The sequence below is a fragment of the Bison bison genome, unplaced genomic scaffold (genome assembly GCF_000754665.1).
Source record: "Bison bison bison isolate TAMUID 2011002044 unplaced genomic scaffold, Bison_UMD1.0 scf7180017862979, whole genome shotgun sequence".
NCBI classification, from domain to species: Eukaryota; Metazoa; Chordata; class Mammalia; order Artiodactyla; family Bovidae; genus Bison; species Bison bison.
This window is the reverse complement of record NW_011493551.1, coordinates 660,058-685,057: the sequence shown is the minus strand read 5'-3', so window position 1 is coordinate 685,057 and position 25,000 is coordinate 660,058. Positions and strand designations below refer to the sequence as shown.

Below are 25,000 nucleotides of genomic sequence, written 5' to 3'. Positions count from 1 at the left end.
TGAAAATCTGTAACCTAAAAAAATTATTTTTTTCCCTCAAAAAATGTCAGTGCATTAGTATTAGGAAATGATATTAATGGCAAGCATCACCTCTTCTGAGACAAGACCGCGTGACCAGGGCAAATAAGCAGACGTCTCAGATGGCCCTCATGATACTCATTAACTTGGAGCCAACCAAAGCACACTATGGGTGCTTCCCTGGTGGTGCAGTGATTAAAAATCTGCCTTGCAATGCAAGGAACAGAGGTTCCATCTCTGGTCTGGGAAGATTCCGCATGCTGCTGGGCAACTAAGCCCATGTACCACAACTACTGAGCCCACACTCTAGAGCCTGTGAGCCACGACTACTGAAGCCCGTGCACCCTAGACCTGGTCTCAATGAGAGGCCCACTTGCGCAACTAGAGAAAGCCCTTTTGCAGCAATGAAGACTCAGTGCAGCCAAAAATAAATAAATAATTGTTTTTTAAAGTGCACTATGGGAGAGAGAAGCGGGACATGATGGGAGGGGAGAGAGAACTCTTTGGGAAGCCCCCGGGTTTGTTGTTTCGTCTTGCTTTGTTTTGCTTGTTTGTGTGGGGTTTTTTGCCTCTGTGAACTGGTAATCTTAGGTCTACCATGAGTATACAGAGACTTAGAACTGTTCTCCAAAATCAGCATTACTTGGCCAGGATACTAAGCAGTAGGACAGGAGCTCACTCTGCAGTTTAATGGAGGTTTGTTCTCAGCAGAAAAGGGGAAAAGCAAGAAAATGGGCCCAGAGAAGGGTTCTTCCTGAATGGCTTTATGCCTCTGGACAAAAATATTGACAGAATCCTGACACCACTAGTCTCGCTATCCTCTGAAATGTGACTCTATGGCAACAGAACTGTTCTTTCCTGGATCCTAGTAAGATCTTATGGGTTGAGGACTGAGATATCTTCCCACTCACAGAAGGGGGGTTAGAATTTGGTGACTGTATTATTTCAGGATCCAAATGGATCTAAGGGAGTCAAGGGGGAGACCACTCATTCCTCATCTCTAACACTGAACCAGGGTGAATCTCCCCTAATGCTTCCTTAAACTCCTTTTAGAATAAGATGAAAAACACTGTTGACTTAAGAAAAATGCACAACGTGGGAGTTGCAAGTTAAGTTTTATTTGGAGCCAAAAGAGGAATATAGATGCGGAAATAGCATGTCAGACAGCCCTGGGAAACTGCTCCAAAGAGTTAGGTGGAAGGTCAGCATATATGTGATTTTGGCGACGGGGGAGTACATGCACTTAAGCACATATTTTTGCAGAGGTTTCTGCTAATCAAAAGAAGCAGAAGTCCCCAAGAAGAAATTTAGTGCTTTTCTAGATGAGATAAAAGAACTGGGCTCATAAAATTAGCTTCTGAAAGTATCTATCTGAAGACCTGTTCTGCCAGTTTTTCCAGAGCCTCATTTCTGCTCTCCTCTCTGAACTCCCTTCAGGGGATGTTAAAAGCCAGCAGCTGCAGCAGCACATGGTTTTAGGCTTGTAGAGGTAGATGGCAAGGGCCAATTTGTAGTTACAACAAACACATTCATCTGTGCACACATACAAAAATATCTATTTTCTTTCAAGGGTAAGGCCTTAGATTAAATAAATTTTGCAATAAGGTAGAAAAAATGGTAGAAGGAAAGCCTGCTTCCAAAAATAGATATGATGCAGGAAAGAGAGGAAAATATTTATTTATTTTTTGGTTGGATATAAGAGGATGTTGCTCTGAGAAGAGAACACTCTGAGATAGAAGATTTCATGGAAATCTAAAATATTGCAGTTGAATGGAAGTTCATACTAGAGATAATTAAGGAAAATTGAATCAGTGATATAGAGAATAATCTTAGGGAAATATTGTCAAAATACAAAGAAAAATTAAGAAAAGAAAGGAAGAAAGAAAGAAAGAGAAGAAAGATGGAGTAAGTTCAGAGATAAGAGATCCAAATAATAAGTCACTGAAGAAGAAAAGCAAATGAACAAAATACAAGCACTGATTCAAGTTATGACCAGAGAAATCTTTCTTGCCCTAAAGAAGTTCTGAATTTGGAAATCAAGAGGGTTTACCATTTTCTAAGCAAAATCTATAACAGAAAGTCTATACTCAGTTGTCTTACTGTGAAAATTAAGTCAGGAATAGAGAATAGAAAAATATTCAAGCTGAAAAACAGTGTCCTCAAACTTCTTTACAGAATCAAATTCCTCAAAACAATAGAGGAATACCTCCAATTACTTGAAGGGGATAAGGTATCTATACTTAGACAAGCTGTCACTCTCTTACCACACTGATGCCCTTCTAAAAAATTACTTTCGTAGGTACCAGATCATTATGAAAGGAACTAAAATTAAGAACTCAAAAATAGAGAAAGTGAGAAAAGAACTACATGGAAGTTAATTAAATTCACCCTAATGGGTACCAGGTTTCCTTTTGTGGTTATAAAATGTTCTAAAATTGATCATAGTGATACCTGTACAATTCTGTAAATGTGTTCATTTACAATGAATCATTTTTTTTAAAAAGCAAGTATCACTTCCATAATTGTTTAAGCAAACTTATATACAGGTATTTTAAAACTCCAAGGAAAAAAAAAAAAAACTCCAAGGAGTGAGCATGCTTCAGGCCAGCTCCTCATTAGAAACCCCAGTGTGGGGGCTCTGGAGACCAACACATGCAAGGTCTTCCAGGGAGAGCTGAAACGTTCAGATAAGTGAGCTCTGGAAAGAAGGGATAGCTGGGGGGTTCTGGATTTGGAAGAGACACATGTAACCCAATGTTCATCGCAGCACTATTTATAACAGCCAGGACATGGAAGCAATCTAGACGTCCATCAGCAGACAAATGGATAAGAAAGCAGTGGTACATATACACAATGGAGTATTACTCAGCCATTAAAAAGAACACATTTGAATCAGTTCTAATGAGGTGGATGAAACTGGAGCCTATTATACAGAATGAAGTAAGCCAGAAAGAAAAACATCAATACAGTATACTAACACATATATATGTAATTTAGAAAGATAGTAACGATAACCCTATATGCGAGACAGCAAAAAAAAAATAAATCATAGGCTTTAAATGTGTTAATTACATGGTATGTGAACTATATTTCAAAATAATAAGATCTACGACTATGGGTTCAAATCTCAACCTCAGCACTTACCAACTGAGAGACTTTAGGAAGGTCAATTAACTACTTATTCCTTGGTCTCCCATTTTGTAAGAGCGGGACAGCACCGACTTCAAATAGTTGTTTGAGAACTGCAAGTTGACTGGAACAGCACGTGGCTGTTGATTGGAACAGCATGTGGCTCAATACACTCTATAAACCTGTGGGTTAATGAACTAAGCCATCACCACATCCAGGTATCAAATACTTACTGTATTAGTCTCCTAATGGCTGCCATAACAAATTACCATAAACTCAACGGCTTAAAACAACACACATTTACTCTTATAATTCTGAAGTTACCGAGTCTGAAATAGGCTTCACAGAACTAAAATAAAGTGTGGGCAGGGCTGCCTTTCCTTTTCCATCTGCTTGATGGCATTCTGTGCATTCCCCATTCTTTGGCTGTGGACCTCTCTCCCTATCCAAAGCCAGTAGCAGAACATGTTGCTACAGTGATTGCACTGCCTTCTCCTGTGTCAGGTCTCCTTCTTCCTCTCTCTTATTAGACCATCTGTGATTATCTAGGATAATCTCCCTGGTTTAAATTCCTTAATTTAATGACATCTGCAAAGACTCTTTTTCCATATAAGGAAACATTGATAAATTCCAGGGATTCAGCGCTGCAATCTTTGCAGCCTACCACCATTACTATATCAACCAAAAAAGAAGAAAAAGAAAATAAATCTATGAAAAAGCCCTTATGATTATTTGCAAAAAAAAAAAAAAAAAAGAAGACATTAAGCAAAAGATGGTATCAAGAACATTTGACACAGCTTACATTAGAAAGTATAAGTACTGTACACTGTGCTTAGTCTCTCAGTCATGTTCGACTCTTTGTGACCCTGTAGACTGCAGCCCACCAGGCACCTCAGTCCGTGGAGATTCCCTAGGCAAGAATATTGGAGTGGGTAGCCTTTCCCTTCTCCAGGGAATCTTCCCAACCCAGGGATTGGACCCAGGTCTCCTGCCTTTCAGGTAGATTCTTTATCATCTGAGCCACCAGGGAAGCTCAAGAATACTGGAGAGGGTGGCCTATCCCATCCCCAGAGAATCTTCCTGACCCAGGAATCAAACCTGGGTCTCATGCATTGCAGGCGGATCCTTTATCAGCTGAGCCACCAGGGAAGCCCACTGCACGATTACTTTCCATTTACCAATCCTTGTCCACTGGACGCTTTTAAAGTCCTCTGTATCCTGCCTTTTCAGAGCAATGCCTAAAAGATTATTTTGCTGATGACACCTGGCTTCAGATGTCTTTTGTGCATGTATGTCTGAGTCTTTATCCACTTGAGCAATCCTGTTTCAATTTTATAGTTCAGAAATTCTGACCCTCACCTCCTAAATCTTGCCAACCAGATCCACCTCTTGGCTCTAACCACCTGGGGCCTGCAATTATTATTTGGAAGGGAAAGATCTGGCAATTTGCATTCACACCACACTTCAATACTGCCTAAGATTATGTAGCCATACAAAGTTCTTCTGCCTAAGATGCTGAGAACTTTGTCTCCTCTTCTTTCATCATTCTCAAAACTTTATTGAACTACTCCTTCTCTGCATCTACTTTACTTCTTTTTATAGTCCTAAGTCTCCATCACCACTCCCCATCCTTTTCTAATAAGCCATAATAAAAAGTGATTCCCTGGATTCTTTCTCCTGGAATGAAAATGTGTAGGTAACAATAAAAGCATATAAAAGTTAATGCACATACACTATAGTTTCACATAGGAGAAAATTATGGTTGAGGAGGGATTACCATATAATTGAAATGACTGGATAGATTTACAAATATCCAATTTCATATATTATAAACAGAATATATCTTATTCACAAGCATTCACAAATTTGTAAAAATTCACTACATGCTTTGGTTCAAAGAAACCTCAGAAATATTAAAGCCATTTCTCTAATCATTGTGAAATAAAATGAAAAATTAATTAAAAGTAATGAATTAAATAAAAATGACAATTACTTGGCACTTTAGAAAAATTATTCTGGGTTAAGAGACAATAAATGCAATATCAAACTTTTTTGGAAATATAACACCACAGATTAGAAATGCATTGGATCTATTCATAGTTGTAAATCTCTGTATAAAAACATTAAGATTTCAGAAAAACTGTTACAAATATAGCATAAAAACTTGAATATATTTATTATATCAAGAGATCACATAAATTAATTTCAAACATAAAATCCAGTAAGAAACAGGCAATGAGAGAGCATACAAAAGGAGAACACTACGTGTAAAATGTCAAATTCACTGGCAATTAAACAAATACAAACTAAAACAACATAAAAGTGGGTAAGACTATTAAAAAAACAAAACCTAATCTCTCAGGGATGTAGCAAAACAGGAACTGTTGTGGAAGCACGAAGGGTCCCACTTTGGTAAAGCAACTTGCTGACAGTAATCAAGAACTTTAAAAAATTTTACAAATTTTAATCCAGTCATTCTGCTTCTGGGAATCTATCCTCAGCATGCAACCCCACACACGGAAAAACTTCACACACAAAGATGTTTACTGGAAATGGCAACAGACTAACTGTTCAATAACAGGGACATTGTTAAACTGCTGCTGCTGCTGCTAAGTCGCTTCAGTCGTATCCGACTCTGTGCGACCCCATAGACGGCAGCCCACCAGGCTCCCCCATCCCTGGGATTCTCCAGCCAAGAACACTGGAGTGGGTTGCCATTTCCTTCTCCAATTGTTAAACTATGTGACTATAAAAATTATGCTAACAAAGACTATGCTATGAGGCAGAAAATACCTGTCCTTTATTACTGCACTAGAAGTCTGGCTTTAAAATTGTATACACAAGCTCACAATCAGAGTGCCATCTCTTAATTTTGCAAAGTCCTAGTCTAGTAAGTGCTAAAAGAGAGAGAACCCAGGCTAGAAAAAGGAACTGCAAGGAAATACACCAAAATACTGTCACAAGTGATTGTTTTTCTTTTCTTCTCTAATTCATATTTCATGTGTTTGTTTTTTTTAAAGCAAGTATGTGCCATATTTCTTACATCCTCACGGATATAAAGGAATTGTCCACATCCTTTCTGTGGATTAGAAGGAAATACTTCTTTATGAAGGGCGTGTTCCTGGGTCTCTAAATTCATTTTGAAATTCCAGCACAAAAACTGTGGGATGGAAGTATGTTAGGCAAACTCTTTCCTGCCTTCTCTACTCCCACAACTTCTCTTTTCCTTATAATCCCTTCAAGTTTCCAAACCTAAAGAAATTCCATCCGTCCTCCCTGCACTCACTTTCCTCCTTTGCGTCTGGGGTCCTTCTCACCTCACTTCTGCGGTGCAGACAGTGTCCCTGACATGCTGCTCCCGGTCTCAGAGTTCTGGATCCTTGCTAGCCCCAGCTCTCTGGCACTCCAGACACCCAGCAAAGTACTCGGGCAGCCAGTACTTCCCAGGTTGGAGGCAGAGAATGAAAGCAGCTTAAGGAATCTTGGAGACACAGAGGAAAGGTGGGAGATATTCAGGAAATCCAACACAGGGCCTTTTTTGTGTAATAACAGATTGTATGTGATTAAGATTCAGATTTGTTTCTTGTGTGGCAAAATTCTGGGATATACACTTACTGAAAGAACAGATGAAAGAAAGAATTAGGTTTCCTATCATCCTGCAATGACATAGCTGATCAGTAACTCAAAGTGGTAGCTTCAGTGGGTGGAGGTCTGGGGAGGGAGGGCTTGGTTGTTCGGTACCAAAATAAGTCCTGAGACTAAGACATGCAATGACCTTATGACATGGTAGTTGAAATGTGGCCTAAGTAGGGGCAGCTTTACCACCACCTGGGAGCTTGTCAGACATGCAGAATCCCAGGCCAGCACTCTAGAGATGCTGGACCAGAAACTGTGCTTTAATAAGGTCTACAGTGATGTACATGCTCTGCTCATTGATGTATAAGAAACACTGTCTCAGCACACACACACACACACACACACCAAGACAAAGCTAGTATCTCAGCCAATTTGTGCTTTCATCAAACCATGCAGAGGTTTGAGGTTTCTTTACTGCAAGGGCTGCCCTCAATTTTGGTCTCCCTCCAAAGTTTTTCAGGGAATGGAGCTCACAGGAAACAGACGAGGGGATGTGCCCCAGTCTTCACCTTCACTCTGCACAGGCAGGTGGGATTAAACATTAATTCTCTTGGGCATACCACTGACTATGGAATCAGAAGCAAGCAAAAGACCACACAAGGGAGAAAATACACTTAAAATGTGGTTTGGCCAAGTATAAGCAAGACTAGTCACTGCCATTTGTAAAAACTGTTTACCAAATGGGCCCAGTGATCATGCAAGACAAACTTTGGATTTCTGCCTTCAAATTTCCAGGATGAACATGTAAATAGGTTCCCTACTTGAAACTTTGAAACGTGGAAAAGAGCTTTTTACTCTTAAATCTAGCCTGTAGTTTAGGTAAGAGAGAAAAATGGTCTTTAAGCACTGAGGGACTTGGAAGATGCTTACTGTGGGCTCCAGACTCTACTCATCTTTCTAGGTCCCACTGAAGTGTCCCATCCTTTGAGAAGTTTTCCCCAAAATCATCACTCCCTATTCTGGTTCTCAGGAGATTTTCCTGAAACTTTTAATATGGCTCTTAGGAAAGTAGGAGAACTTAATCTATTAGGAATCCAGGCTTTGCCACTGGACTCCAAGGGTCTAAATTCCCCCCTTTGCCTATGAATATTACTAGCTGGGTGACCTTGGCCAGGTAACTTCCCTCCACAGCTGTCAGATGGAGAAACCTGTATCATAGGAAGTTTTTGTGAAGATTACATGAGACAATGCATATAAAAATGACAGTGCCTGGCACATAATAAATTATAATAAAAAATGTTAGCTATGATTATTAGCACTTCGCAGAGTCTGGCTTCAGTTAGAGTTGGTTGTGTGTATGTCTGCCTTCCTTGCTAGACTGTGAGCAAATTGTTTACACCCCACATCTGCCACAGGGACTTACAAATGGAAGATACAATAATATTTGTCAAATGAGTTTGAAGGTATGCCAGGAAGAAGAAAGGGAGGGTGCTGGAAACAAGTTTAATGTACTTTATGATTTTATCCAGGACCAAGCTCTGCGATACTTGTTTGTCTTCCATTTCCAGAGCACATTGTCTCAGACTTTGGCTGCTGTAAATGGGGCTGGAAGAACACTATTTCTGCAACCAGATGTTTTGTTCAGCGATATGAGGTAGTGCTACGAGGCATCTGAAATCTCCAGTTTGGTCCTGGGCTGGAAGGGGAGCTGGGGGCTGAAGTTCAGCCAGAGCTGGACTGGCTAAACTGGGTGCCCTAGCTAGCACAGGGTCACATCAGCTCTGAGGATCACCCACCTAGAAGAGATGTGTTTTGATTCTCAGTGTGTTCACTTAGAGGGGTGTCTTTACATATTGCACAAAAGAGCTGTTTGTACCAGTAGGATTCTACTGCAAACTCAGAGGTCCCCTTGAAAACCAGCCTACTGACACTCAGATGAATATCAACTAAAATAATGTCACTTTGTTTACTATTTACTGAGCACCCATTATGTGCTAAACACTGTGCCTGACCCTACAGATCCAAAGGTGAATAAAGAAATTACAGTCGGGAAAGGTTGGGAAGTGATGCAGAAAGCAGGAATATGGACAAGTACAACGAGGACCAGCGTAGGTGTGAGTACGGAGGTAGGAGAAACATCCAACAGATGGCTAATACAAGGCTCAAAGGGCTGGGGGAGGCTTAGAGGAGGGACGAACAACCAAGATAAACCAAGGAGTGAGCACAACAGCTAACATTTATTGAGCACATACTATATACATCTGGCCCTGTTCTGAGAACCCTGCTTGAGAACCCTCATTAGTCCTCACAACACCCTGTGAGGTAGATAACATTATTCTCCCCATTTTAAAGATGAGGAGACTGAGGCTTAAAGTAAACAGTGGAGCTAGATTCAAACCAAGCTGGAGCAGCTTGGTTCCAGACTAAACGGGAAAGAGAGAGCTAAATCAGCCTTAAAGGCAGAGACAGGTGTCTTGCAACGACCTAGAACAGGAAAGACGCTCCCTAAGTGCCTTGAGGAACTAAAAGTGTCTGGGGGTGGGGACAGAAGTTCCAAGATGACTCAGCTCCATCTGCAGGTTAGAAGGGAAACCAGAGGCAGGGGACAGTCTGCTGTGGACTTCTGAAAACTAGCTGTGTGACTCCTGTCATCTAACCCTTCTTGGCTTCAGTCATAAAAGGCAGTAATTGCCCTTTCATAAAAGGCAATAATAAAAATGCCTGGACTCTACCATAGAGAATGGCCACAGGCACCAAATGGGAAAAAAATGCATGTAAACTTGATAGCAAAGCACAGATTGCTTCCCAGACTTGAGATGTCATCAATATCATTTCCCCAGTACCTTTAAAGATTTGCAAACCGAATCGACACTGTCCAGGGCAGTAGCAGGAGACTTTGAATTGGAGCAACAGAATGGGGAAATAGCCCCTTGGACCCTGTGTCCATCACCTGCATCCAAACTCACCACTTACTGTGTGATGCCAAGGCAAGCTACTCTCTCACTACCTCAGCGCCATCATCTGGGAAATGGGGATGATGATAACACTCACTTTATAAGTCGCGGGGAGTGGCTTAGGACGGCTCCCAGCACAGAGGAAAGACGATGTTAACAGCTATCATTTTTATCATTATTAAGAACTCTATTGGCTACTCATCCCATCCCTCCACATTCGATGTGGTAAAAACACGTGGGGATACTAGAAACCGGAGATAATGAAGGTTTGCAATCCTACACAAGCACGCCGCTGCAGACATTCTTCCTGGCTCCCATGGGCTGGCAAGCAGCTGGCTCTCTGTGTTCTCTGTCCTGGCAGAAAATGCCCAAAAGAGGTAAAAGACAGAGACCGCACACCATCTGTGCAAACCAGGCTGCTCTCGTAGTTTTCAGACAGAATCTAAAGTCAGTCAGTCAGATAAGCCTTACTCTTTAAAGATAAAACTGTTCTTGGAGACTTCCCTCCCCTCACTCCCCATACTCATGCACACTCCCCCACATCTCCCAAGAAAGGTTTAGCGTTTTGCAAGACATACTCTGGGGTCCTGTTGAGACAGCCTCTTGCCACATTAACTTCTCTAATTCCAAGCAGAGAAGCCTTTGCTAATTTCACAACAGGAAAGCACACAGGAAATTTGAGAACAAAGCAAATCTACACAGGCAGCCCAGCATCTTCCAGCAAACGCCGCAGTGAGGTACTGACCCGAAGCAAGACGACTCCGGACTGCAAAAGAGGCAGCTGCCTCCTAAACTGTGAGGGGACGGAAGAAGTCTTTTGCCTCTAAAAAAGCAGATCTGAATACCAATTGCTCATAAATATTCATGAGCCGCTCCAGCTTGCTCAGGAGTCACCCTTGACTGTAACCCTGGAGCTTGGCTTTGTAAAATATTCCCCAAAGTTTTTTCTCTCTGCCTCCTCTCGGAAGGAGAGGGTGGGAAAGTGTATATAGGGCTTTTTGCCTCTTGCTCTTTCAAGTACTTGCTTTTGGTCTGGGCTTTTGGTTTCCTTTTTTTGTTTTTTATTTTTATTTTTTCCTGGTCTTAAGGATTCAGATCAAATCAATTTTGCTCTTACCCCTTCTATCTTCCATAACTGGCAGCTTTTGTTTTCTTCCTCTTTGCTCTATTTTTCAGCCTCTGCTTGCTGTGGTCGGTCTCAGTGAAAGAGGTACTCAAGGAACAGAGATATAACAGACCCTCGGGATCGTGGGAGGGGCTAAATTAGCCTGCCCCGTTTCGGAAGGAACCTCAAACCCTATGTCTTTTTCATTGACTGAAGGACAGACTTGCCGAGGAGTTCAGCAGCTCATTCCCCTAAAGCTTGCCCGGGCTGTAACTTTTTCTATCTTGAGGCAATGTGTGTTCAGATTTCTCTTCAGATTTTCCCTCTCTCTCTGATACAGAAATCCATTCCCCCCTCCCCAGCCTTGAAAAATGTATCTTGTCTGCAAGCAAATAAAAAAAAGCGATTTACTTTTTGCAACTTTGAAGCAAGAAACTTGTTACCTTGATACCCACTGGAAAAAGGACGGGACTCAAGAACAGTTGTGCTGGCCCCACAAATCCGCTTATTTCTGATTCCCTGATGAACAATCCCTTTTTGGAGTTCATTACGCCAGAAGAGCACTGGGTCACCCAAGCAAAGGTTGCGGCCGCTTGAGAAACCGTGGTATTGGTTGGAAGGCATGGTGGGACGGCAGAGAAGGCTGCTCGCTGGGAACAGCTGTGCTGATGCAAGTTGTCTACCTTTTCCAAACCTTCACCTCCTACCTCCGAAGTCTTATAGGCAGGAATTGCCACACCTAGGCTTTGCCACGGTGACCCAAATACAGACTGACCAAAGCATTTTAAAAAACGGTGTCTATGAAGTTATTTTGAAATCGGGATAAGAGACAACCCACAGGAAGGTAAGTTTCCAAGTCTTAAGGCAGCCTGTTTGGGCACCTTCTCCCTCCATGAGGCTGTCAAACTTTAGCACTTTAGGTTTCAAAGAGACCCGACATGTAGTCTAAGCGAGGATAGAGATGTGGAGATGTTAAGCTACAAGTTCATGTTCACTTTGAGAGCAGGGAGCTGGTCTCTCTTACTTGCTACTGTGCTCTGCAGCACCTGATACAGTTTCTCCCACAGTGTAGGTGCTTAGTAGATTTTTGATGAATGGTTGAGTTAATAAATAGCAGCAAAGCAGAACATAAATCTGATTTCACTGATTCGTAGTTCATGCTTTTTCTACATTGTTTCTTCCGCATGAGAATTTGTATCTAAAATCAGTTACACCATAAGACATTTTGAAAGTGAAAGTGAAAAATTGCTAATTCCTGTCTGACTCTTTGCAATCCCACAGACTATACAGTCCGTGGAATTCTCCAGGCCAGATTACTGGAGTGAGTAGCTGTCTCTTCTCCAGGGACTCTTCCCAACCCAGGGATTGAACCCAGGCCTCCTGCATTGCAGGCAGATTCTTTACCATCTGAGCCACCAGGGAAGCCCAAGAATACTGGGGTGGATAGCCTATCCTTTCTCCAGGGAATCTTCCCAACCCAGGAACTGAACCAGAGTCTCCTGCATTGCAGGTGGATTCTTTACCAGCTGAGCTATCATTTTACTTCCAAATATATTCCATAAGCTATTAAATTGGTGACCACTAAAGGCTATTTTTTACTCTATAAAAATATATTCTCCACTATACTTTTAATCATACTTTAATAAAGGCAGGGGCTTTTTTTCTTTTTTCAGTTTAGGTGTTTCTGTTATTTGTTCAGTGCTCAGCAGCATACTATGTGCTCAGTAATGTTTCATGCTGGACTTTCCTGGTGGTCCAGTGGTTAGGACTCATGCTTCCATTGCAGGGGGCACGGGGTTGATTCCTGGTCGGGGAACTAAGATCCTAATGGCACAGCGCCCGCCCACCCCACCCGCCCAAAAAAGTTTAGTGCTTTAATAAATCTGAGTTTGCATAAGACTCTTTCTTTACCTTACTAAAGGTTTCAGAGTTAAAGCATTTGCCATTTATAATAAAAACTAGTTATACTAAATGAGAATCCAGTGGATGCCTTTTCCAGATACCAAGATTTCTAATAAGAAATATTGGTTTGGTATTTGTCCTATTGTGGTGAAAATGCTTTTAATTGATGTGATGGATATATCTGTAAAAACCAACAATTTTATAATGGGTTTATGACTGTCTGGGCATCATTGTTTCAGAGAAAAGTTCCAAAAAGAACATGTCTACAAAATATCCTGTGAACTATAGGATGCAAAAAGACTGTCAAAGCTAGAAGGAGAAAAAAAATGATCAAGATTCACAGTGAGTGAGAGGTTATGTGGGAGAAACAGACAAGCATCTGAACATGTCAAGGAGAGCCCCCTCCAGAACATGCCCTCTTCTCATTACCTGCAGTGCTTCCACACTGGGCCAAGCCACATCCTCTCACATCTGGTTTATTATGATCGCCTTCCCACTGGTCTCCCAGATGCTGCTCTCAATCCTGCTCAGTCATTCTGTACCCAGTACTCACAGTGATTCAGTTAAAACCAAACCAAGCATATCACTCTTCTGCTCAAAACCTTCCCAGGGCTCCCATCTCACTCCAAGCATAAACCAGTTCCTACCTGGCTTGCTCCCCAGCACCTCTCTGACTTTCCTGCTGTTCTCTTCATGTTGCCCCTGCTCTAGCCTCAGAGTCTTCGCACTTCGCTCTTTCTGCCTACAGTACTGTTCTCCCAAATACCCACAGAGCTCATTCCTAAGTCTTTAATAGATTACTGTCTTCTATCCTAGCACAAGATAGTGACCTCTAGTGTTTTCCACGAAAATGAACCTAGGTTCTTTGGAAAGACGGCAAATTCCAAGTCTGAGGCAGGAAGTGTGTAAGATGAGATTGGAACATCTTGTCGTACCAGAAATAAAGGACACTGTCTAAAACTACTAGGGTCATTCCAAAAGGACTCAGGAGCCAACTTCAAGTGGCTTCTGCTGGCCAAAGTAATAAAAAATTTGAGTGGCAATAATAAGTTATAACTGAAATGTATTGAAACACGTTAGATATATTGACACTCATGTATTCATGATGGTACTATAAAGAAATCATTGTTCATCTTTGGGACCAATTCATTATTCCAAAAAAATGTAAATAAAAACGGAAAATATCAACACTCAACCTGCCTTTGCTGCACAAACTGCACCAATAGAAGGGCCAAATAGTTGATGAAGAGGGAGAAGTTTCTCCCTCAAGTATTCCAGATAATTAAAGAAAAAAATTTGAGTATAACCATTGTGCAAACAACCTCCCTGCCAAAAAAAAGGAATAAACCTAAGCATAATCACCAATGATTGTTTATATCACAAAAGTAGGTATGAACATTCATTGACAACCTTCTGATGGAGGTATATAGCACAACTTCTGAAGCAGTCTTGCCAACATTGAAGCTTCTAGATCCAACTACCAGCTCACAGGAGGCCTGGGGGCACTGAAAACCAAGTTAAAAGGCTCCACAGGAATGCAGTCAGTAAAACTTGATCTGGAGGAAACACTATAAAATAACTCAATTTCTTTAACAAGGAAGTTGTAGGGAAGAAAAAAGAGGATGGGGCACCCATAGAGTAAAAGAAATTGAAAAGATATACCAATCAAATGCAGTAACTGGGCCTTGAAATCCTGATTTAAACCAATTTAAAAGAAACTTCAGGACAACTGAAGAAATTTGAACCCTGGATATTATATAATATTAAAGAGCTGTTATTTTTAAAGACACATATAATATTGTGGTTATTTTCCAAAAGTACATATCTTTTGGAAATACATGCTGAAATATCTACAGAAGAAGTCTGAGACTAGCTTCAAAAAGGAGTAGTAGATTAGGTATAAATAAAACAAGATTACAGATGAAGTGATAATTGTCGAAGCTGGATAGTGGGTACATGGGGATTGGATTTACTATTTTCTCAATTTTGTATGTTTGAGATTTCTGCAATAAAAGATAAGAAAGACTCTTAGGTGGAAAAGTGGGAAACTGATGATATGCAATAGTTTTATCAGGGAATCGTTCCAGAGTTTTAAAGACATGATTTAGTATTTACTGAGACAGTAGCAATATGTAAAATCAGCTTGGGGGTTGAAAGAGGACAAGGTTCAGCTGGGTTTTTTTAATTGCTATAATTTGAAGCCTCAACATTTCATTTAAGAAGCAAATAGTCAGATGAAAGAGATTATTTGTAAGAGTTATTTGAAAAATAAAAGTAATTGAACAACAAACTGGTCAAAGCTAAAAAGTTGTTATACCAGCATAAGCCAGCATATTCACTATGCATTTTTTTTCCCCCTGTGGCACAGTAATCAGGCAGCTATATCAGGATTTTCTTAGATTTCTTTGTGGAACATAACATTAGATGTAGAATTTAAAAAGGACTATATACTCTATCCAACATGAAATATCCACAGCGTGTTCTGACTACTTGAGGCACTCTCCATACACCCAACAGTTACAAAATAGGAATAACATTAATTAGACAGAGTAATGATGGTAGTTTCTGCAGTCGGGGGGGGGGGGGGGGGCAGGGGTAGCTGGTTGGGATAGGGTGGAGAATGGGCATTCTGGTCTTGACATTGTTTCTAACCCTCCACTAAAACAAAAGTCTATTGATAAAACTCATGAAAGGAGGTACTCTGCTTTTATGTATCTTAAAAGAAATGGCCAGGGTAACTATTGTGCAAAATGACATGTTTCCCCAATTTCAAGAATGCCTGTGTTTATCTATGCAGTTTTTATTATTTTTGAACAGACCAAAATGTTCTTCATAACATTTGACACAGTGTTCAAAATGTTATATCATTTTGATATTAAACAGTTCTTACTTGTGGTTGGTTTCAAGGCTAAAAGGAGACTGCAAAAGGATGGGGTTTTATAATTGATAGGGATGTCCTAGACATGGTAAATCATACTTCAAGAAACATGAAATAAAAGGTTAAATGCTGTATGGCAATTAACAAATCTAATCTTCAGTTCAGTTCAGTTCAATCACTTAGTCATGTCCAACTCTTTGCGACCCCATGGACTTCAGCACACCAGGCTTCCCTGTCCATCACCAACTCCGGTAGCTTACTCAAACTCATGTCCATCGAGTTGGTGATGCCATCCAACCATTTCATCCTCTGTCGTCCTCTTCTCCTCCTGCCTTCCTTCTTTCCGAGCATCAGGGTCTTTTCTAAGGAGTCAGTTCTTTGCATCAGGTGGCCAAGGTATTGGAGTTTCAGCTTCAGTATCAGTCCTTTCGAAGAATATTCAGGACTGATTTCCTTTAGGATGGACTAGTTGGAGATCCTTGCAGTCCAAGGAACTCTCAAGAGTCTTCTCCAACACCACAGTTCAAAAACATCAATTCTTCAGCGCTTAGCTTTCTTTATAGTCCAACTCTCACATCCATACGTGACTACTAGAAAAGCCATAGCTTTGACTAGACGGACCTCTGTTGGCAAAGTAATGTCTCTGCTTTTTAATATGCTGTCTGCTGCTGCTGCTGCTAAGTTGCTTCAGTTGTGTTCGACTCTGTGTGACCCCATAGATTGGGCATAACTTTTCTTCCAAGGAGTAAGTGTCTTTTAATTTCATGGCTGCAGTCACCATCTGCGGTGATTTTGGAGCCCCCCAAAATAAAGTCTATGACTATTTCCATTATTTCCCCATCTATTTGTCATGAAGTGATGGGACCAGATGCTGTGATCTTAGTTTTCTGAATGTTGAGTTTTAAGCCATCTTTTTCACTCTCCTCTTTCACTTTCATCAAGAGGCTCTTTAGTTCTTCTTAAAATCTAATCTTAGGAATTTATAAAATTTTTCCCACCAGGAATACACCCAAAGCCCATCTTCTTACACCTGCTATAAACCGAGATACTAAATCAGCACTACTTGGCATTTGCTGTAAGAATATTCAACAAACAAAATTTACCAGCACCTTTTGAAAATCATATCAAATTTTCATGACACTATTTTTTTTTCACTTTTAATGGACTTTTATTTTTTAGAGCAGTTTTAGGTTCACAGCAAAAGTGAACAGAGAGTACAGAAGTTTCCCATATATAATTCTGTCACTTCCACAGCCTTGCTTGCTATCTCCCATCAGAGTGAGACATTGGTTACCACTGATGAGCCTACACTGATACATCATTATCACCCAAAGTCCATAGCTTGTATTAGAGTTCACTCTTGATGTTACATTCTACGTGTATGTATGTTAGTCGCTCAGTCATGTCTGACTCTTTGCGACCCCATAGACTGTAGCCCACCAGGGTCCTCTGTCCACGGAATTCTCCAGGCAAGAATATTGGAGTGCATAGCCATTCCCTTCTCTAGGGGATCTTCCTAACCCAAGGATCAAACCCGGGTGTCCCGCATTGCAGGTAGATTCTTTACCATCTGAGCCACCAGGGAAACCCTGTACATTTACAGGTTTTGCCAAAATTTAATGACATATATCCATCATTATAGTTTCTTGCCAGTATCGGATACTGTACCTTGACAGTCTATCAGCACCACGTGCACATGTCTTATTTAAAAAAAAAAACATGGATTAGATTAACTCAGTCATATTTGTAGTTCTCTATCATTGATAACAACCTCTGCCCCTACTCCATCTGCCTGCTTATTCAGAGATGATAAGAATCACAGTGAGGGACAGGAAACAGGGCATGGGGTGGATCCAAAAGTACTCTGGGAGTATTTAGAGTGCCTACAGGTTCAGAAAATGCCCCTTCCCTTCTTTTAGGAGAGTAGGAAAGGTACTGGCTCAGTGGTAAAGAATATGCTTGCAACTCCGGAGACCAGGAAGAGTCCCCTGGAGGAGGGCACGGCAACCTACTCCAGTATTCTTGCTGGAGAATCCCAGGGACAGAGGGGCCTGGTGGGCTACAGTTCACGGGGGTCACAAAGAGTCATACACTACTGACCGACTGAGTACAAGGAAAAGCTCTGCTCAGAGCAGAGCCAGAGTTCTCAACCCCAGCTGCACATTATACATATTGTTATCAATGGCGGTGCTTTAAAAACACGAATGCCCATCCTCATTCTCAGAGATTGGAATTTGGTCTAAGGTTCAAGCAAGGATTTCTCTTTAAGGGCTCAGGTCATTTTAATGTGCTGCCAGGGCTTTAGAGTTAAAGAGCTCTAGATTTAAATCCTCACTGTGTGAAATCAGACAAGTTGGTGAGCCTCTCTGAACCTATTTATCTGTGAACTGAAGTTTTCTTTAAAAAATCTACTTCACAGAGTCATGGTAGGGGAAAGGAGGAAATAAATATATAAGAACTCCCATCACAGACCCCAGCACATAATTGGCACTCACCAAGTTTCAGTTTCTTTCCTCTTCACTTATACGATAGGTATATGGTTCAGATTAAATAAAATATTGTCTTCTCTTCTTGTGTCCCTTACCTTTCCCCGCTCTAACACCTTCCATTCATTTTTCAGAAGTAACCCCACGGCAACTTCAGTTACCCTGAAGAGAACAGAAGTCCCTTCCCTCCTCCAGTACATAGGACCTGTCTACCTCCCTTCCCCAAACTTACTGTGATCTTACATATTCAACAGCAACCGTGGGACTAGGGACATGCTGAAATAGGGGGTTGGGGAGTGAAGTATGACCAAGGGTCACTCATGCCTTTTTCTTTCAAGGATAAGCAAATGGCCTTGGAAGTCAGGGAGGAAAGCCCTGAACTCTGAGTTCAGGGAAGCCCTTGAATGTTGCAGAATGGGACCAGCTGTTCCAAAGGGGAAGTACATGACCAAAGAGTCACACCAGAAGAAGGCACGCTTCGAGCATATGGCACATCAAAATCAAGCAGAGCAGACACTCAACAAGGAATCTGAAGAATTAAAATAAAGATCCTGAACTACAGGTAAATGCCTAACCTGATCCTAGTACTTGATAAAGTCTCAGCCGTCTAGGTATTATCTTTGTTTATAGCACATATTGAACAACTGATTCATAACCACTCTATTCTGAGCTACAGCTACCCATCACTTCTCCTGCATTAGCTGAAATCTCTTACATTATCTATTGAAACATCCCCTTTACCTCTTTCATCCTTCTACCCCCATGTAAAGTATCCTGATTCCTCTAAATGTCTCAGACGTTTGCAGATGTAATGAGTGAAATGTTCCTTCATTAAAAATGAGAAAATTGTATTGCTACTTCAAGAGGCCAGCCCCAAATCCATGAGTTTCAGGTATAATAACTGATAACAGCTATAATATCTTTGGGCTTCCCCAGTGGCTCAGTGGTTAAAGAATCTGCCTGCAATGCAGGAGATGTGGCAGAAGCCGCAGGTTCAATCCCTGGGTCAGGAAGATCCCCTGGGAAAGGAAATAGCAACCCACTCCAGTATTCTTACCTGGGAAATCCCATGGGCAGAGAAGCCTGGTGGGCTACAGTCCACGGGGTTGCAAAGAGTTGGACACGACTTAGCAACTAAACACAAACAACAAAAAACATAGTATCTTTAAGGTCAAAGATATTCACTTCTAAAGAAAGTACTATCTATGAAAGTGCGATTGATTTATGTGCTGTGCTAAGTCTATGGGGTCACACAGAGTCGGGCACGACTGACGCGACTTAGCAGCAGCAGCAGCAGCAAATCACTTCAGTCATGTCCAACTCTTTGTGACCCTAAGGATGTAGCCCACCAGGCTCCACTGTCCATGGGATTCTGCAGGCAAGAATAGTTGAGTGGGTTGCCATGTCCTCCTCCAGGGGATCTTCCCAACCCAGTCGAACCCATGTCTCTTTCATCTCCTGCATTGGTAGGTAGGTTCTTTACTGCTAGGGCCACCTGGGAAACCCATTTGATTTATAAAATCTCCAACTATTAAAAAAATTTTTAATTTTAAAATATTTGTTAAATTTAGATAGAGATGGTAAACAGATGAGTGGCTGCCCTAGATCTACTGGGGCAGAAGGTCTTGAATAAGTGAAGCTTAGGGGATTTTTTTAGAGTGGTGAAACTATTCAGTATGGTATCATGATGGATACGTGACAATATTTGTCAAAACCTGTGGTACACAGTTAAAAAAAGAAATTGTCCATGAGGTTAAGGGATCCCTGAATGGAATGTCGGCTATGACAAAAGAATCTAACTCTATTACAAATGTATGAAAGAACCTCATTGAAGAGAGTAGGAAAAAGGGTACTGCCCTGAGTCACTTTGGAAATGAGTGAAGTTTGTAAAACTAAAGGCTAAAGGAACCATACGAAAACATATGACTCTGTTGATACAGCTGTTTCCCACGGGGATACGGGTTCATAGTTCATATACTGCTACATATGTATACTGGCATTGGACAATTATGTAAACAGATGACAATATGGGTGAGGGTTCTTATCCTGGGAGTGGAAGGTTACAGACAGGCGAGGGTAGGGGTGATTGTAACAAATCGATCACACTAAGATAATAGAGGAAACTGGATATGGAGTATATGAGTCGTCTCTGTACAATCTTTATAACTTTTCCGTAAACCAAAAACTATTCTAAAATTAAAAGTTGATTTTTAAAAAATATGTTGTTAAGCATTGTATAGGTATTTAAATGCATCTATTGTGCTGAAACTTATGCTGAAGGACATCTTTACTAAAATAACTGCTAAAAGGACATGGTTTTGCAAAAGTATTTGTTACACATGATGTCTTGTTCAAACAGAATTCATTGTCCCTACATCCAGCAAAGCAAAGTTAACTGGGGCTCTGTGCCAAGACACGGAAACAGTCTTGTTACATAGACTCCATGTGATAATGGTAGTACTCAAATCTTTTCATCCATGACAATATTCCCATTGGTCTAAAGGAAAACAGACCTCACTAGCTCAAAAAGTTTCCAGTAAGTGTCTCCGGGGAGAAGTCACAAACCCTGGGGCCAGGGGAGGGCAGGAAGGAGAACTGACTGCTGGTTCCAGAACCTGGAAAAAATAATAAAAAAGGGAGGAGAATGCCTACGCTTCTCCAGACGACCACCCTCATATGGGAACATTGCCTGGGGAACTTAAAGTAGCTCTGAGAAGGAGACAAGTTGTACTTAAGAAAAATTCACCACACTTAACTGACCCTAAGTGCTGGACCGTACTTGCTAAGCAATCAAGACTGCCAAGGACACAAATTTCTAATTCAGGACACTGCTAGTGCTAGGAGGCAGGAGAAACTCTTATAGAACACGTGGCTTCTAGAGTCTTATGCTCAAGACTTTAACATGGTGGCTCACACACTCATTTTTTGAAGACAGTAATAGCCCACAGTACCAGGCCAGTCTGAAGCAAGAGGTATTCATGTTGCTGTCAATGTCTCTGCCTCTGCAGAGCTTAGTGGGGGTGACTAAGTCGAGACAAAGCCAAAGCCAGGCATCCTGCACTCCTTTACATTAGGCCCTTCATCCATCCCGGGCCAGCAGAGCCCAAAAAAATAAAGAGTAGAGAAAGATAACAGTGCTTTTTCTACTTTTGAGATTATTAATCGCGTGGTTATCCCAGCTCATCCTTCAAGGTCTAGTTCAAACCTTATATTTTTAAAGGCTTCCAAGCTCCTCCAAATTCTGAGAGCATAATTCTCCTCTCAAAGTGCCAAGTAACTTGGTGGTGGTTTAGTTGCTAAGTCATGTCTGACTCTTGCGACCCCGTGGACTATAACCCACCAGGCTCCTCTGTCCATAGGATTTCCCAAGCCAGACTACTGGAGTGGGTTGCCATTGCCTTCTCCCAGGGGATCTTCTCCACCCAGGAATCGAACCCCGGTCTCCTGCCTTACAGGTGGATTCTTTACCAACTGAGCTACAAGGGAAGTTGTTAAGTAACAGCACTTGCTTAATGCCTTGCATTTCCAGCTTCTTTTCAAGTGTGATCTATCTCATACACCAGGGCCTCCCTGTGGCTTGGATGGTAAAGAATCTGCCAGCAGTGCAGGAGACCCAGGTTCAACCCCTGAGGCAGGAAGATCCCCTGGAGAAGGGAATGGCAATCCACACTAGCATTCTTGCCTGGAGAATCCCATGGACAGAGGAACCTGGCAGGCTACAGTCCATGGGGGCACAAAGAGTCGGACACAACTGAGCAACTAACATGACTGTATCTCATATACACAACTTAAGAGTCTGACTTCAGATTCTTGAGCCTGACTACAAATTCTTTTTCTCTCCTCCCCATACACATCCTTTCAAATCCCAGAGCACCCAAGCTAGTGTTTTGCATATGTGCTTAAATTTTAGGGGGAAAAGTTAGAACCTTTTACTAGATGAACCATTCTCAAATAAAACTCCTTCTCAGCCCATGACTTGGTCATACAAATCTCTCCCAACTCTGAAATTTTCTGATCTAGTCCAAAGTATGTAACAATTCCTATTGTTTCCTAAATTCATTACTCGGCATATGACAGCTAACCTGCCACATTAAAAAAAAAAAAAAGGTTAGGTTTGCTGAATTGTAATCTTTAAAAGGTTTCGAAAGCCAACTGGGAATCAAGAATGTAAATTAAAATACACCTACATTAAGCATTGTTATAAATTTGTTGAGTTGGCGATCAACTGTTGAGTTGGTGATCAGATAAAAAGATCTTCCGTGCAACTGAGCACATATGTGCTCAATGACAAACACAGCATAACTTACAGTTCTGCCTGGAAACAGACGGGTTTCTTCTGACATTTAATTACAAGACACATGCCTACTTTCAGAACATTAAAAATCTGTTTTTATCACGTGTTTTAGAATTAAGGATATACAGACTACATATAGAAAATGTATCTTGCAATGCCTATCCACGCAACCATTCACCTTAATTTTTTCCAGGAAAAATGGAAATGTCATAGAGGTCCCTGCTCCAGAGCCTCTGCAATGGCAAAGAGAAAGCTGCTGATTGAGAAAAGTATCTGTGGGAGGGACAGACAGGGGAGCACGAGGGTCTGTGTTCTGTGTGTCAACAATGTCTGTTTGATGAGACAGTGCTTCTTCTGCCGCCATAATCCAGAGAATGGACAGCATGGACAACACAGGATATACTCAAGTGTGACATGTACCTAGAGGAAAGGAGAAGAAATTACCAGGAAATAAAACTTCATTAACACTTGACTCATATACAACCATCTACCACATGTACAGTTATGTTATTGTGCTTTGTGTTATAATAAGGGAGTAAGTTAGAAGAGGACCAATAAGGAAAAAGAATTCTTTCTCCTTCTCTACTTAACTTCCCTCCAGTACCTTCCTCTGCCTAGCTGGAAAAAGCCCTGTGAAAAAGAGACTGCTCCCAAACAGAAAATAATACACCATGGTTTATCACAGCTATGCTAAATCCCATAGCCTCCCATAGTGCCAGCCCCTGTCATTTTCTGCTTTTTGTTTTGGTTATTTAAGCATGGAGCAGATTGCTTCTCAAACCACCTAAGAAGTTTTGCTACCTTCATTTTCTTTATATTAACTTAAGCCCATCTTGGTTCCCTCTGAGCTGGCAAAAAGGCAATCACAATCATTACTGGAATCCCCTTACCTCCCTGGTTCACACCACAATCAGGGAGAAGTACATAGATTAGAAAATAGGGGGAAGACTCCTAATCTCTCCTCTGCTTTGAGCCCTTTTGAAATTCTCACTGTCCAACCCTGAAACATGACAGGCTTTCTGCTCCATTGCTGAGTGGGGATGGAGGTGGTCTGGTGAGGGGGCTTCATCTTTGCTGGAAGCTCTGGTGTCTAGAGTGGAGTCTCCGTAAGGCACTGTATAACCATCCTGCTGACCAGGACACAACCACAGGACAAGCAAGGGTGCCCACTACCCACCAACCTCCATCCCCTCCCCAATGCTCCAGAATTTCCACTCTTCCCTGGCCCTCAGAGGTCTACCCCTTATTACTCTATTTATCTATTACTCTATCGCTTCAGGGCACCTTGTGCAATTTCAACAACAAGCTAGGAAGGGACTGGGGACTCACAATAACTAACACCTTAGCAAAGCATCCCGCCACTTTACACCCGTGTTGTCATTCCTTCCCACCCCAAATTTCCCTCCAGTCCTCCCTCCACACTCCATCACTACTAGACTTGGAGTTCTGCAGGAAAAGGACAGGTTATTACTCATTTTATGTCCTCTAAAATACCTCACATGGGAATTCTCAACCAGGGCACACAAGAAATCAAATCCCTGCCTAGCAGTCCCTCCAAATTTTTTATTCATGTTTAAAAAATTCTTTTCCTACAAGTGAGTATCAATAACATCCCAGCAATGCCTGAGACATGAAATGAAGCACATCAGGCAGCTGAGTGTGGAGCAGCTTTGCTGTAACTAAGAAGTATGAGGTTAGCATGTCATCAGATAGGACTACGGAGGAATTCCAAGAACTCTGCCTCCAAAGAGCACAGACAGGACAGAACCAGCTCTTCTTCAAATAGCAATCACCCTGAAAAGCACCCCATAGATGACCCTGATACCTTTATTGACATTATGGTGGTAATTGCATTATAATCCCTGCTGGCCTGACTAGCGTTGCTGTCAATCATTTAATTATCTCACAATATGGCTCCAAAAATTCTAGAATTTGAAGTATTCTTCTGAAGTCTGCTACATGTTCACTTCTCTTATTCTCATTTTCTTCCTATCTAAAAGAATATCCATTGTTTAGACACCCGGCATAAAGACGACATTGCAACCTATTTTGCAGCTGTGTGTACAAAAGCAGTGACTCACTCTGGGAGTAGCAACGATGGGTATCCATGATTATGCGTGGCCCAAAGGGGCAGCGGGAGGAAGGAAGAGGTTCCTGGAACCCACAGGGTAATGATGGCTACAGAAGACAGTTGCTTGACAAGAATGGTGGCTTCTACTTTGGGCTGGGGTTCCCCCGAAGCCATTCTCAAGAGTAGGATTTCAGCACAAGTAGTTAATCTGGAAGCAATCCCAGGAGGTCCTGGAAAGGGATGGGTAAGTGAGACAGGGCAGGGAAGGAGGCCAAGGCAGTGTGCACTGATTGGCAGAGATTGCCACTGAGTGCAAATGTGGCTCAGTCTCCACAGGGACATAGGAGATGATGAAGAACACGGCTTAGAGTTGTCCCAACCCAGGGGAGAAGATATGGGGATGTTTACCCACCAATTCCCATACAACAGTGGTTAATGGCTGCTCCCTGAGACCATCAACTGTCCAGCACCTTCAGCCTGCCCTGAACATAGAGTAGGCATGTTTCCATGGCCAGAAAAAGCCCTCAGGCAGAGAGTGGCAGGTGGTTACACAGGAAGGAGCCACCACTGGACATCAGCAGAGGGGG

General features: G+C 41.7%; 2 protein-coding genes across 6 annotated transcripts in view; one reads left to right on the top strand and one right to left on the bottom strand.

Moving 5' to 3' along the window:
- The window catches only part of ENTPD1 (ectonucleoside triphosphate diphosphohydrolase 1), a 104,966-nt gene extending 94,058 nt beyond the window's left edge, over window positions 1–10,908 (bottom strand). The window contains exon 1 of one of the 2 annotated variants that reach the window (XM_010832993.1): window positions 10,795–10,908. In XM_010832993.1, the coding sequence (XP_010831295.1) occupies window positions 10,795–10,810 (16 nt within the window). In that variant the 5' untranslated portion in view covers window positions 10,811–10,908. The other variant, XM_010832996.1, reaches the window with a different exon arrangement.
- Window positions 10,909–11,542: 634 nt separating this feature from the next.
- The window catches only part of TCTN3 (tectonic family member 3), a 47,731-nt gene continuing 34,273 nt past the window's right edge, over window positions 11,543–25,000 (top strand). For 3 of the 4 annotated variants that reach the window (XM_010833001.1, XM_010833004.1, XM_010833000.1), the window contains exons 1-2: window positions 11,543–11,626; window positions 18,387–18,610. The gene's annotated coding sequence lies outside the window, so the exon portion shown is untranslated. The remainder of the gene's footprint in view (window positions 11,627–18,386; window positions 18,611–25,000) is intronic. The other variant, XM_010833002.1, reaches the window with a different exon arrangement.